The sequence below is a fragment of the Elaeis guineensis genome, chromosome 2 (assembly GCF_000442705.2).
Source record: "Elaeis guineensis isolate ETL-2024a chromosome 2, EG11, whole genome shotgun sequence".
Classification (NCBI taxonomy): Eukaryota; Viridiplantae; Streptophyta; class Magnoliopsida; order Arecales; family Arecaceae; genus Elaeis; species Elaeis guineensis.
The window spans coordinates 113,074,431-113,090,196 of record NC_025994.2 but is presented as its reverse complement, the minus strand read 5'-3'; the positions used below and the strand labels follow the sequence as shown (position 1 = coordinate 113,090,196).

At 37.3% G+C, this 15,766-nt stretch overlaps 1 protein-coding gene across 1 annotated transcript; it reads right to left on the bottom strand.

The window, feature by feature from the left end:
• Positions 1–142: 142 nt before the first annotated feature.
• LOC105044421 (uncharacterized) lies at positions 143–7,000 on the bottom strand. The gene is given in 7 exon segments (XM_073252802.1): positions 143–550; positions 552–2,086; positions 2,827–3,782; positions 3,861–4,282; positions 4,896–5,091; positions 6,294–6,498; positions 6,620–7,000. Coding segments are annotated over 6 exon segments (3,294 nt in total). The 5' UTR covers positions 6,355–6,498; positions 6,620–7,000; the 3' UTR covers positions 143–426.
• Between the last annotated feature and the right edge of the window lie 8,766 nt (positions 7,001–15,766).

Sequence of the window (15,766 nt, the reverse complement as noted above, 5' to 3'; positions counted from 1 at the left end):
TAGATAATATAATTATCTATTATAAATTAACCTGGGCTATGTAGTATAATGTATTATAACTGTAAAATTAAATATAAAATCATGAATTTACTCCAAATTATACAAATGAAAGCTTCAAACGACTTAAAATTCACACTAGCTCTTAGACAAATTGTTCCTATAAAGCGAGCCAAGCAAGAGCTAGGTTTAGCTCAGCTAATTTACACCCCTACCTGCAATAATACCTAACAGAATTGATAAAGAAATGTCAGTCCAGCCATGATTAAATAACTCAATTGCAGCAGCCTCTACTTTTAAAGCAATTCTATGACATTGACAAGGGTTAACATGAGCAAACTAAATCCCAAGCATACACACACACACACATACATACATACATAACCATTGAAGGAAGTCAGACATGTATCGAAACTCTTGAAAACAACATCAAGCTTGAAATTCAATACATCTTAGCTCCTCATAAGCCCTTAGAGCAATGAGCTTCATCACTAGCTGCTGCTTGCATCCATCTGGAGGAGTTTGATACAGCAGGCTTTTTTGAGAAGGATATATATCTGGTTCTTGGATCATTGCTCCCTATGGTATACTCATCTTCATCAGGTGTAGCAAAGTCAGCAGGGTTTCTATTAACGACACAGTTTCCAAACTCACAGCGACTTGTCGGAGTCTGAACTACTTTATCCTTATTGCTAGTTCCAGCTTGATCAATCTCATACCTCCTGAGAGAGAATGAAGAACGTGCAACAGAGTCTAAATCAGAAAAGATCTCTTTAGAATTTACACCCATGCATATAGAGGTCATAGTTTTTCCAGTTTGAGGATGAATGGCTGAGCGAGAGGCATCTGTTCTGACCTTTCTAATATTATTGTGCAGTGGCAATTCGTTGGGATGCCTGGCCTGAAAGCCCTGTAGAATTTGACAATTGTTTGATTGAGTAACAATTTCTTTGTGCAACAAAGATCCAAGAACACTGATTCTAGGAACTGGATGGCACGGTTTGCTAGAATTCCCTTGATGCTGATCTTGATAAGAGTACCCAGCTCCCTTTGGATGATTAGGCATCTCTTTAGTTCTGAATCCAAATTCTAACCCCTGTAATTCCTTGAATTGATCAGTACAATTTAAGTCAGACTCTAAAATAGATCTTGATTGATTTGTATCTGATGCACCCAACCCTGCTGTTCGATCCATTAGCCTGAGCAAATGCAATGCTGATATGGTTTCATTGGCATATAAATCCAATGGCTTGATTGTTCTAGAATGACATCCATTTCCTGCCTCTGCGAAAGCACGACATATATTGATTGATGACTTGGCTTTTTCCTTGCCAAGTAGAAGTTGAACACTGGTAAACTTTCGATCATGTGAATCATGGCGACCAATCTTCTGATCTACAGTCTTTAGACTTTGGTCAAGGCATGAATCATGTGAATCCACATTCACATAATTGAAGTCAGCATGGTGCTTCCTAGCGATGCTTCCAAAGGCTGTGCCATTTAGTGGCGCTGATGTACCATCATGGTCATTCCTGCTGGAAATCTTCGTTGTAGTTGCATGATCCCTATGACATGATCCTGAATTTTGCATCTTCATTTTGTCCAATCTAAAATTTGTTCTATTGGAGATAGTAACAGGGTGCTCAAGTCTACCAAGTGGATCTCCACTACATTGTGGAAGTTCCAGGAACTCCGTTGGTTGTTGATTCAGATCAATATGAAGGTTCTTTTTATGAAAATTAAAAGAATCACGGGCTTTTAGTCTGCAATCATCCCTCTCATTTCTCATGGTTGTGTGGATGGCATCTACTTCTTGATTGAAGTGAGGAATTTGCTGGGAAAGGTTTTCAGGTGCCGCATCCGATACTTTGCTTTCATCACATCTTCTTTCTGAATCTTTGCCATCTCTCATGTTTCCATTCATTTCTGACAGATTATACATGTTTTCATCAGCAACACCAGCACTCATCAGGCATCTTTCATGCTGATGTTTGGCTAAGAGTTCAACAATATCCATTGGGATGTCATCTAAACCTTCCTGTTCGCATATATTTGCAATCTTTTGCTTCTTTATTGCTTTTTTCTTCATCTGAAAACCACAGTGCTCAAAAGTATCAAAAGAATCCTGAAAATATACATCAATCACTGCCATACATGAATTTTTGCAACATTTATAGGAATGTAGCTATAAAGTTAATTCGACATCAATCCTGCTATAAATTTATAGGAATGTAGCTATCAAGAAAAATGCCTTGTTTTGAAGCTAAAAGCAACATATTCCATCATACATTTGCTCCCTGAACTCTGTCTATGTCTCTGAATCATTGTTGTATAACATATAAATATAACAGTAAGGTTCTTGCTTCTATGCGTAGTCAAGCTAAACTGAGCTAAGCAATACATCTGATATCTGAAAACTATTATAAAGCCCCCTTCTCAACAATGTCCTAGAAGCTCTGTATCTAAATCTAGCAGATTTGTTCTAAACATGAATTTAATTGTTTTAAAGAATCACATTTCATCAAGACTGAGGAATAATAATACTCACCGATAATTTTTCATTTTAGATGCTCAAGCAGCCTTGTGATAATTTACTTGTTATTGATATTCACACCTCAATAATAGGATACCAAGAAGAATGATGATCGAACAAACTAAAAACTGGAGCAGAGAAGTAGTAGAACAGTGACATAAATTGGAAATATGTCTTGGAAAAAACAACCCTTACCGGATAGCCTTGAAAATTATTTAAAAAAACAAACTAAATGAAAACAAATAGGCACAGATACACACATCAAGACTAGCAAATAGGAAGAGAAAATCACATACCTTTACCCTATCTTCAACTGAAGGTGCTTTATTCTTCTTCTTATTAGTCAAGATAGCCTTTGTATTGGTCCCTTCTTGAATTTCAGGACCATGATGCAAGCTCTTCTCAGAGCCTATGCGTCCTGTTGATTCATTATTATCAATTTTGGCAGGGAGAAGTTTGGTTGGTACATCTTTGGCAATAAAAATATCCTGTTGAGGAACAAGGAAAGGCCAACCAGGTTTTAGTGGAGGCAATTTATTTTCGTTTTTCAAAGCACTTTGTAGCTTATATCTTCTTGGTCCTTGCCCAGAAGATGAACCTGAAGTTGTACCAACTGCAGCATCAATGTGCTTGTTTTCTGAATGTCCTTTACGTCCAGTACCCTTTCTAGATGCTCTCTTCAGCCAATCCATTAGGGAATTCTCCTCGTCTTCATTTTGGGAAGCCTCCATGGTTGGTGTTTCTTGGATATTTTGGTTAGCTAGATGGCTTTTATTAGCTGGATATTTAAGCTTCCAATTTGATGTGTCTGGCCTTGTATCACCATCATTCTTACTTTGACTGGCATTTGTATCTCCACTGGAAATGTGAACCTTTTTATACATGCATAACTCCTCACTTCTTATGATGTCATCCAATAAACGCACTTTCCGAGACTTTTTATGGTGAAATCTTCCAGATGAATTACCAAGTTGACCGGAATGATCTTGGTTTTCTTTGATATCATTAGACAAACCCATGCTATTGTCAGATGCTTTGGCGGGCCTCTTGTTCAAACACATTGAATCATGATCTGGCACACAAGCTGAAATAGCAGCTAGAGCATCAGCTTTTGGAATGTAGATGTCGACTCCCTGTGGCATGTCACACTCTTTTGGATCAACTGTAGGTTCTGCTGCAAAAATAGTAGGTTTGCTTGACTGGTTCTGAATTTCTTCAGATATACCTGGGCCACCTTTGCGAATTTGGAGACCTGTGAAGAACAAGGAATAGGCATTCATATCAGCTCATGAAGTTTAATAGCTGCAAGTGATCAAGGGCCTTGGGTTACCTTCTTTGGTCAGCCCATGGCTTGTTGATGCATTTTCCTTTCTGTCACAACATAGCGATGGGCTACATTCACCATTACTGACATTAACAGAAGAATCTGCTTGAACCAATTGTCCACCTAGTATGTTCCCTTCAGATGGTTGTTGAAAGCCAGAAAGCAAATTTGTTGCACTGGTATTTATTAGAAAAGATGTTTTGCAAGTATTTACCTCATCATTATGAACATTTATAACTGCTCTATCTGCTATCACATCTTCCAGAGAACTGGTCTCACTAAGACACTTTTGGCAATTCCACCATCTAAATTTAGTAACAGGTAGTGGAGGAAGTGAACTGGCTAGTTCACCTGATGTCTGATTATGATGCGAAAGTAAAGGCCAGGAAATCTTTGCATTTCTCCTCCGAACCTTTGCAACATATCCACTGTGCTAGAGATAGGCATAACTCATCAGAAAAATTAATAGATAAGAAATATTTAAATAACTTGATAGCTATTTTAAAGCTTTAAAAGAGTGGAAGGCTTAGGCCTTCCATTATATCCCCTCCACTACCCCTAAAATGTACAAAATTTAGAAAGGAGAAAAAGGGATGTCTATTGCTTATCATTGAGTACAATATTCTTAATAGAAAATTAGAATTTGCAGAAGAAAATGCCAAATAGTAAGCTGCATGACAAGGTTAACAAAATGCCTTGACTGTCACTTTCCTAATATCTCATATAAGAAGCAGGCAGGCGAAGAAAATGTGCTTTTTAATGAGTTTTATGTTTGGGAAACTGATATTTGATAATGAAATGCAGTACGTGAAGTATTACTATGGTAATTTTAAGTTAATTCCATAAAGGAACTGCATTTATCTTTCAGTTATGGCAAATAAGCAATTGTATCTGACCATAAACAATCTGTATTGGGCAAAAGATGTTAGCAAAAGTCCAGCATTACATGCAACTTCTCCATCAAATCAAGAAAAACCTCTACTTGCTTTCAGAATATAGTGAAGAGAAGAAAGCAATAATTACTAAAAGCTGCACGCTTACCGAATGGTAAAGTGTTCGCATTTGTTTGCTTCTTCGTCATCATCAGCCACAGCTTGCTCGATGGGTTTCAATTTTACCAGGGAATGACGAGAATTGGAATCAAAATCGGGTTCCTTGCCTTTGAAGTCTAGCTCCTTTAAAAAACTTACTTCCATCACATGAAACTGACATAACAATAACTTCAGTGCATCCTGCGCTGATAATAACAAAGTCAGCTTCTTTATTGACTGAAAGTTAAGTATGGAGACTGCCACAATCCACACTTGGCTAGAATATCAATTCTGAGCACGACCGCTTACTGCATCGAAATATCCATTTTTAGTTAAACTACTCTTTGTCAAGTGTTTAACAGATCTTTAATGAGGATCCATCTAGTGCATTTTCAGCTGACAGATCTTCTGCAGAAGGCACCATCACCTTCCATTATCCAATATGCACAACATAATCTCCATGAGATAGAAACATGGTTCAAAGCCACATGCCATGCAAAAAATCTACATATGATACATTGCATCTTTTATGCAGTAACTCTTACCATCACATGTTAAAGAACAAATGATAACATTCATTTGCTTTATCAAAGAGTTACGATTTCACCAGACCATGCCATGTAACCAAATTTCATGATATTCTAACGATCAAATGCTCAAAAAACTAAATCATGGTTCATAATATTATACTTGCCGAGCAAAACTGATAGAAAACAAAGCTACATATCTGTAGCATTCATAACGGAAAACAGCCATAACATGGATCACGCAAATAAAAAATGAATGCTCCAAAAAGTCACGAAACAACAGATGCAATGCACTTTGCTCACAGAAGAACAAACTGCCACAGAAAACTGAAGAAAAGATAGAAAAACACTTGCATATCTATGCACGCACTAGCTGATAACAGCATATAAATATTCAAAAGAAATCAAATCAATGACATACAGTCATGACACTATAAGTTGCATGAAAAGAAGAAAAGCATGCAAGGGTTTGCCAGCACAAGATTGCATTTGCAACATAAAATATAAGAAGAAGAGATAAATTTTTAAGCTAGGAGAAGAATGAAACTTGAGAGTCGCACAAGAGGCCACCTCTACCTGGACAAAACGAGACGTAAAATCATGTGTAAAAACGAGATAATACCACACAAATCAAGGTTTATATATAGATGATAATAGGCTTCCTTCATGAAATAACATTGATGATGGCTTCTTTATCTTTACAGGAAGTAACACAACTATCAGGTCAGCTAATAATCCACCACTTCCAATCCCATTAGAATCATAAAATCATGCATACCAAGTCAACAACAGAAGGCTTCAACGGGCCTACTCTCAACATATCGCCCTTATAAGATAAAACTATGAAGTTAGAAACAAAATTCGCCATTTTGATGTCATACCGCGTTTATCCAAAAACCTAATCCTCCAAGCGACAGAAGAAGGCACCCTACGAGAGCCCATAAACGAGCAGTCGCTCCAAGTTACCTATCAAAAACGTCCTTCACTTCAATATCTCCACAGTCACGTCAATAAATCACCTATCAAGACCTCAAAGCAACCAAAGGCGATAGCAGCATCCAAGACCCATAAATTCGCAAGCCAATTCTATAAGCAAACGATGAACAGAAGAGAAAAAATCCCATCTAAACTCAAACTCCACACTTATCAGATAAACAAAAGAAACAGCAACAGCTATCAAATCCAAGACAAATCATGGAAACAGTACCCGAAATATAAGCGTGGGAACGGTAAGTAATTCCTATCACTCCTCCAGCAGTGATTCAACTAATATTCCGCGGCCGAAGAAGCCGGCCGATTGGGGCCAAAACCAGCTGCGGGTCGATGGGAATTGGAAGGCCAGAAGGGTTCCGAAGAAAACCTAACTTTTTCTTCCTCTAGGGTTTGGAAGACAGAAAGGGGGTGGAGAGAATCCAAGTGCACAGGGAGTATTTCGTCCTCTTGATTTAAATATGTTAAGAAATCTTGGCCATGTGACATGTCATTCCAACCATATCCCTCTACGGCATTGTGTGCCAGAGAAGCAAAGAAGGGAGGAGAGAGACGGAAAGTGGCGAATGGGATGCGTCCACCACGTACCATGCCAAAGGGAAACCCTAACCCTAGAAAGAGAAAACCCTAACCTAACACTAACACTAACCTCACCCCCGGAAACTAACTGGGTTTAATTAACCACAGTTTGAGGATTCCCCTTCGGAAGGGCAAAGAAAGGGTGGGGGAATGCGGGGCCCAGGAAGTTGTACTACAGGTATCATCTCGGCCGTCCGTCAGGTGGTTCGGCTGAAAAAGGGCAGCGTCCGGTCCATGGGGCCCACATGAAACGTGTGGCCGTAAATGACGGTTTTCCTTCTTCACAATTTAGCCATCACGGTTCTTTAAATTGGGCTTCGGCATTTTATTTTATTTTTTTTTGCGGGTGAAGTACAAAAAAAAAAGAAAAAAGGATTGGGTACACCTGATCTAAAAGTGCCACCGTTGCAAAACATGCAATGCAACGTAAACAGCCTCGTGATGCATCTGATCATCACCTTCGAAATGATGCACCCATATTTTTATGGATGTCATGCAACTTCATCAAAAATGACTCACCATAGCACCCAAGCCAGCCTTCCAATCATTCTGATGATAATAAATAGCTCGTATGAAATTCGGAAATGATGAAAAAATTGTCCTGCCTTACATGATTCCAAGAAGCTTACATCCTTTTCATGCCAGATTGCTTCTTCCTGGATGAGCACTTTGTGCTTCTTTTTGCTGGTAAAGACACTTCATGCAAACCAATAAAGGTAATGCGTAAGCATCCGCACTAATAGAATGAGCTACATTCTATGACATTGTTCAGTGCATGTCATATTTGCCAAACAATCACATGATTTGCTTCTCGAAGAATATGAAGACAAGTAAAGTTGGCCAGAATGGTGCATAGCACTGTGTTCGAATGGAACTGAATACTGATCGGCTTCTCAATGAGTCTGACTTGGTTAAAATTGTGTTGTTTTAGCAGCATTAGTGCATTTCGGGTTGCGAGAAATGAGACTAGGTTCGAGAGGACATGTAAATCCTGGCTTCTTTACCTTGCTTTTGGAATCAATGAAAGCATCAATGGAGCCATCTACCTTCCATGGGGAACAAAATAATAGTGACTGCACTATAATAAATAGAAACAGCTCAGCTGTGGCTGTGGAGCTCTATAGTTCGTGGAACCATTTGACCTTTTCTTTTTGGTCATTCAGGTATGTGCTGTCTTCACTTCCAGAGCTTTATATGGCTGAGGTACGGAAAGAGAGTGATTGCTGGGGGAGATGATGCGTTCCTTTTCTTTTTATCCTTTTTTTTAATAAAGAATATAAGGGTCCTCTGCTTGTGATAACAATGAATGATTGCCTCGCTCTACAGTGGAGGGAGATCGTACGTAGCCAAATATGAATTAATTAGATGTAAGAACCAAACGAGATGTGCTTTTGAATAATTCAAGCATTCATCATTTTTTATCATTATTATATGAAACTTAGACACATGAAATGGACCATCTACCAAAATGTTATAGGAAGATTCTCTGATTAAAGTATCAAATTATTCAACCAATCCGCTTGAAGTTTAATTTCTGTCATCGTCACCTCCACACACACGTCAAATCTGAGGACATACCGGGAATTTGATCCTTGGGTCTGTAATCTCCATTCCCTGCCAAGGAAAAGAATCTAAACATCATCACTGCAATTGTTGTAATTATATAGAAACCAAACTTTGCTATTTTGTCTTATTAATCATTTTTTATGGTTCTTTTGGGTGCTAGTTTTCTAAGATATCAACATTTAATAGCAGCCATAATCACGAGAGGAGACTAGCTGGAATAGAGCAGAAAGAAACGATAAAGAGAAGATATGCAAAATATGCTATTAGCCTATTGATAATTGATGAACCGACCTGCATGAGAAATGGAAGTCATTTAATTAGTTCATGTGATATGTTGGAGCTTGAGTGAAAGGTCCCATTCATTTATATTTTGCAAGATATCTAGTGATAGGTCAATTCAATGGTTGGCGTGACAATTTGGTTTCTAAGGGTCTGCTCCAAATGTAGGCTTTCTGAAGGAAGGTCTTGTAAACTTCTACTTGGCACGTTTTTATTCAAGAAAGAAATGAACCGAATTGTGTCCCTTCCTTTCCGTGATGTTAGTGTTACATAGATGATAGATATTGACTTCAAGATGAAAAGCCCATATCAAGTATCGATGCATCCACAAGTAAACAGTTGAAACATTTTGGATTTGAGGACAGATTTCTCTCTCGCACACAGACATGCAAAAAAAAAAAAAGAAAAGAAAATATAAAAATAACAGACCGATCAGAAGAACTCACACATGGACTTCCAGGAAATTAAGAATAGGATGGGAAAGATTATACGTTACAGCTATGCTATATGTACAGCGATAAGTTAGACCACAACTCAACATCCAAACAATTCAAAAAAAAAAAAAGTAGTGTTGCTGATTGATACATAAAATATAAGCTAATAAGCTTCAGATTCTCAACTTATTTATAGGCTTATCCTACAACAGCTGAATTGCAAGTGGTGTAGTCAAAAAACTGATTTTATAGCAGAAACTCCGACAAACGTTGTGCTTCTCATCTTTATCAAAATGTATATAAAACAGTAAACTAGAATTAGTGCCGAAGCTCCTGATCTTTTTGAGTAGCATTATAGGTTTCCTGCATTTATAATTAGGATATCATTGATTTCTTGGGAGATTGCATCCTACAAGTATGGAGTCGTGAGGGAAAAATGCAGCAAAATAATGGTTTTTTTTTTTAATTTTAATGTCGTGTTTTTTTTTTTTTTTCTTTTGGGGGTGTTGTGGAGGGGAAAGAATATTTGACCAGGGAACTCCTACCAAGAGCTATATAAAGTTAACCGGTTGCTGCCACCTGAGATTGGCCTTAGTTACAGCCTTCATCCTGATTCACAATAAAAGCTGCGTGTCTCCCGGGAAAGGCGAAATGAAGGACGAGCAGCTGTGAAGCAAGGCCGTGTTGACATGTAGTGCACCTTTACTTATTATAGGAAAAGCGGTTATTACTTTTGTATGATGGAACCAGGATTCTTTTCTATCATTTGTTGCAGAAATTAGGAGAGGTTAATATCCCCATCTTTTTACCATTTACCACACCAATCACATCCTTGCCCGGTTAGCAAGGGATAATACCATCCATGCATACAACCGAAATCAGTATGAGGAATTCTCACTTTGATGATTTAATTGGCGAGTATCTCCAATTAATTTAAAAAAAAAAAAAAAAAAGAGATGCCAAAAAATTTAGTTATACGAGAAATTAGTCTTTTAAATCTAGACTTATTTGGATTTGTACTCGAGAGAATTAGTGATTAGGATGATTTGTAGGTTGTAATGGGGGTAGAAATTAACTATGAATGTTTATAGCATAATAGTGCCCGTTATTAAACATGCATGCTGAAGTCCACCAAAAACTGTTCACCGGCCGGTTTAGTGTGATCACACCTCTTAGAAGGACAGATGACATGACACCTTATTTCCAGGAGGGGAACCAGGATTTTTTATTTGGGGGACCAAAGATGTACGAGTGTTGATCTTAAAATTATTAATAGATTTTTTTTATTGATATAAATATGTAAATGTCATCATATCTAGTATGAAATTATTATTCATCACGGATTGTTTACTAAAAATATTAACTAGCTGTACATGATACAATTTTTGACTTTCTATTTTCCTTTTTCATAAGTATTATTGTACAACGAGTGGATTTTGAATAATTCCATAAGATAAATATGATTATATATTAATAATTAGTAAAATTTTCTATTACCCATCTTTTATTCAAGTTATAATTTTTCCTTTTTGCCTAAAATGTTACTCTAACATCTTGTATATAATATAGATGATTGCGTAAGTCATACTGTTACTTCAATTATCAAAAGAGGACTGGTTGGTGAATTACCCCTCTCCTCGATACCTAAAATATGGAAAAATGAAGAATAGTTTGACATCTAAGTTATACGAGCAATTTGTACACAAGTTTCATTTTCAGATAAAGAGATATGGAGAGGTGGGAGGAAGCGTGGGAGAGAAATAGGAGAGGACACTGGAGAATTAGAAGGATGAATTGGACGGTTCATTAAGATTTTGATTTCAAATCATAATTATTTATTTTAGTTAGACTAAAAGATTGCTAAATTCTTAAGAAAGATATCTTAGATCAATTAAATAATAATTAACTTCATAAAGACTGAAATCAAATTGGATATCAATATATGTATATACATATTTATTTTGTTTGAAGGATATAAATATGGATACGAATATTAGTCGGATACAAAATATTCATATTTATATTTATTTTAAAAAATAAAAAATAAATCAAATCAATAATATATTAATATGATCATTTAATATTTTTAAAAGATCATGAGTGTTATATAAAATTAAATAAGATTAATTATAAATAAAATGAGATATTTAGATACGGCTCAGTTAGTTGTCTGTCTATTTTTATATTTATTTTTTTAATATATATAAATATTAGTTATATATTTGAATTTTTATTTATATTTATATAAATTTAGGTATGAAAATGAATTTAGATGGATACTACCTAATCTATTTTCGCTCCTCACTCACTCCTGTTAGATAGGAATATCACAAGCTGCCGGCGTCATGCTGCTGACCGAAATGACGCCATGTATGCTGGTTTTACGCGTCCGACTCCCTCAAAATATGGCACGGGAGATCCCATGAGATGTTATAACTAGGACTACTTTTGCTTTTGGAGTATGCTGAAACGTTGAAGAAAAACATATACAAAATTTTAGATACATCAGTACGTTTAATTATATTATTCTTTGTTGATTTCTCAGACAAAAAAACAGGACTGCAGCTTTTTCCGGTCATGGCAGATGTATCTTATTAGCGAAGACTCCACCTAGACTGAAGGATATGTGGACCAAATGGAGTGCCATACCATAAAGGATTTTATCATCTTATCTCCCAATGACCCAAAGGACTTGAGGAGCTTGCTAATGGATACGATGGGAAGATACGATACAAGTTTTGGTTTGCTGCCAGGGTATCAGTTCTAATGGGGCGGCCTGCCCCCTTATTTTGTAACCAAACTTGTATATCTTGCAGAGATAACGGTTGTGGGGGCATGTAAGTTTTTCTTCTTCTTTGTTTGGTTCTTAGGAACCCATGTAATGCCAAAAAAAAAAAAAGGCAATAAGTAGAGACTAATAGTTCTGATTCATGATGTGTGACAGTGGTTCTCCTTTTGTTAGTACGAATTGATGACATAGGACTGAACAAAGAGATGAAGCATCAACGGTAATTTGCTTTGTTGGACCTAGGATTTACCAAAAAAAAAAAAGAGTCCTTCAACAGTATAGCATTTATCAGAAAAAGAAATAGATCAGGTTTTCCGCCACATGAGTGGCATCGGAATCCAAAATTAGGGTGAATGCCCATGGGCAAGGGAAGAGAATGAGAGGTTAGAGCAGGTATGGGTTTTTTGGTATGAGATTGTGTCACGCCCCGAACCTAACATCCGGGTCGGATACGTGATGGCCGCACACTCCTTAGAGTAAACCCTAAAGAATATGCAAGGCCAAATTAAATCATTACAATCTTAACAACCATAATATTTAATTTCAATAATAATTCATAAAACCTTGCATAATTACAATTTAAATTTCTTCAATTCTCTGATCAGATGACACTTTTATCTATCCTTCTGCTCACCCATAAATTCAGACCATAGCCAACCATAAGCATCCTGTAACTCTGAGAAGAAAAGAAAGATGAAGGGGTATGAGCTTTACAGCCCAGTAAGAATTCTCATATCACACCAATATAATAATATAATCTGAAAATAATGATAGGCAATAACACATAAAAGTCGATGTTCACTGTCCAAAATACTGCAAACATTTATAGATTATCTGTTTTATCAAAATAGATGCATCATCATATGTTAAATAAGTGAAACAATTTTATTCAACGATTGTTTCATGTCTTATCTTTCTATTTTCTTCTATTATCACATCATCTTTAATCCTTTCTTTTTGGCTTTAGCTTTAGCTTTGGCTTTGGCTTTGGCTTTGGCTTTGGACTACCAAGATCATGCGACGATCTTTTATTCGGATCGATTTCTGTGATCTTCCTCGGATCGAAATATTCATGATCTTTCTCGGATCAAAGTGGCCATGATCTTTCTCGGATCAAATCATTCATGATCTTTCTCGGATCAGATTCTTCATGATCTTTCTCGGATCATATTCTTCCACACATAAGCCTGTGGGGGCTGTCCCAGGCATAAGCTCCTGGCAAGCTATTCCACATGACAAAGCCAGTCCAAACCATATTTCTCTTTCTTTTCATTTTCATTAAATTATAATATTTGACTTCATTAATCAATTCAAATTTTGCAATGTAATAAATATGTCATACACATATAATCATGCCATCAATCGCTGATACATTTGTATTGATATAGCATACTCATGCTCAAAATCACATAAATAAATAACAATATCTCAGATATAACAAATTCATCGATCTCAAATCCAACGATGCAAAATCAAGGAGATAAAACCAACGGTAAAATAACATATATAATGATGATCATGTACAGGGATTCTTACCTTTACCGGTGACTGATCCAAACACAAAAATCAATGTTTTTCTTTGATTTATAAATTTCTCTAACAAGATATTCCACTTGATATCTTATGCAGACAATCATCTCTTCATAACCCTGATCAAACATAAAAATCATATATAGAGAAAATTATCGATAATCGATCCTAATAACACAGATCGAGGACCTCTCTTAGGATTAACCAAAATTAGGACTTATCTATGTATCAGGATCCTCCACTAACCTATAAGACTTCTAGAGAGAGAAAATCCAAGAAGAAAGAGAAAATTTCTAGAGAGAGAAAATAGAGAGAGAAACTTTCGCATCCTTTCGATGAGGCACTCATGATCGAGATCATCAGAGGTCCTATCAGAGTGACTCAATATGAATCAAGTGTTACAAATTTTGAATAGGATCGAACTGGGATCAGATCTACTGCACGAATTTCGGAGCAATCTCAATTCATCATATTTTTAATTCAAATATATCCTAGGGTTTGTGATGCAATCAGAGAGAGTAGAAAGATTCTAGAGAGATAAAATTTCACAAAAAGAGAGAAAGATCTAGAGAGAGAAAATAGAGAGAGAATCTAGAGAGAGAAATTGGAGAGAGAAGGTAGAGAGATGAGAGAGAAAAAAATTTTCTCTTTTTATTTTATTTTATTTTTTATTTTTCTCTTTCTTTTTTTTTTCTTTTCTTTTCTTTTTCCTTTTTCTTTTCTTTTTCTTTTTCCTTTTTCTTTTCTTTTCTTCTTCTTCTTCTTTCTTCTTCTTTTCTTTTCCCGCAGCCTCCCTTGGCTGAAACAGGGGAGGACCGTGAGGTCCCCCCCTCGGTGGCTCGGGCTCCGGCGGCTTGGCCGGAGATCCGACAACGGCGGCCGACCATGCAAGCTGGCCGGCGAGCTTTCTTCCTTTTTTTTTTCGAAAAACAGGGGATCCGTCCCCTTTCTTCATGATTTCCGGCCATTGGCCGATCGCCGACGGTCGAGATTTTCAGGGAAGGAAGAGAGGGAGATGGGGGTTCGGTCTCGGGAATGGGACACCGCAACCGGCGGCGCCGGTGGCCGAAAAAGAGAAGAGAGGATCCGGCCGAAACAGAGCAAAACAGGGATTACCTTGTTCATGGATTTTCCGGTGATCCCGAAGGCCGGCGAGAGTGCACGAAGCCATGGAAAGGATGGGAAAGAAGAGAGGAAAGAGGAGAAGGGCTTACCTCCGACTCCGGTGAGGTCTCCGGCGAGTATTTGAGATGAACACGATGAGGACATCCGCGGCTTCAACGGAAAAATTCGAGAAAAATAAAAGAAAAATCCGGTGCTCGTCGTGACCAACCTTAGAGGGAAGGAGAGGAGGTTTTATAGGATGTAGGGGAGGTTGAATCCACCTCGGATTCAACCTCTTCATCGATGATTTGGGTGGAAGAAGACTCCCGTTGGGAGTCTTCTTCATTTTTTTTTTTTTTTTTTTTTGTAAGGCTTTGGGCTTTTTGGGCCGGGGTGTTACAGATTGTGTATAGAACTCTACAGACAATTCCAAAGAGGACTTCAGTCAAAGATGATCAGATTGGGTACAACTGCTGACTGCCTCACAAGCTAGCGACGTAATGATATCAAATAATGAACCCCTATGGAAGGGTCATTAACCGTTATAACTGAAATAACAGTCATTTGTATGTCTGGTCAATCCTTTAATGACTGTCACAGTGACTGCTATTAGTTGTTAAAACAGGATATAGTGGACAATCACAAGAGTACAACATCATTATTAAGTGTTCTTTTAGCTGCTTACAAAATTTTAAAACATTATTTCAATTTGATCTGTAGAAAAAATAAATAACATTTGAAAATCCTGTTGTGTAATGCATGCTGTTTAATTTCTTATTTATATATTTAATTTAATAAGGTAGACAGATCAAATCTGTTGAGTATAAAATAATCCCGACCGAAGTTCGTAAGAGGCCGATCCTCTCACAGCTCTTCCGGCTTTCGATTTTATGTGACATCTTTCTGAACCTCCCTGGCTGTCCGAGCTTCCATAATACCATCCGGACTCCTCCAACGGTCGGCCTTCCACAGTGTTCTCCAGATTCCTTCAGCGGACGAACCTCTATCGTGCTATCCGGACTTCTCCAATAATGAGCTCCTCCATTCATGTACCGGACTGCTCCAAATACTCTCTGGACTTCGC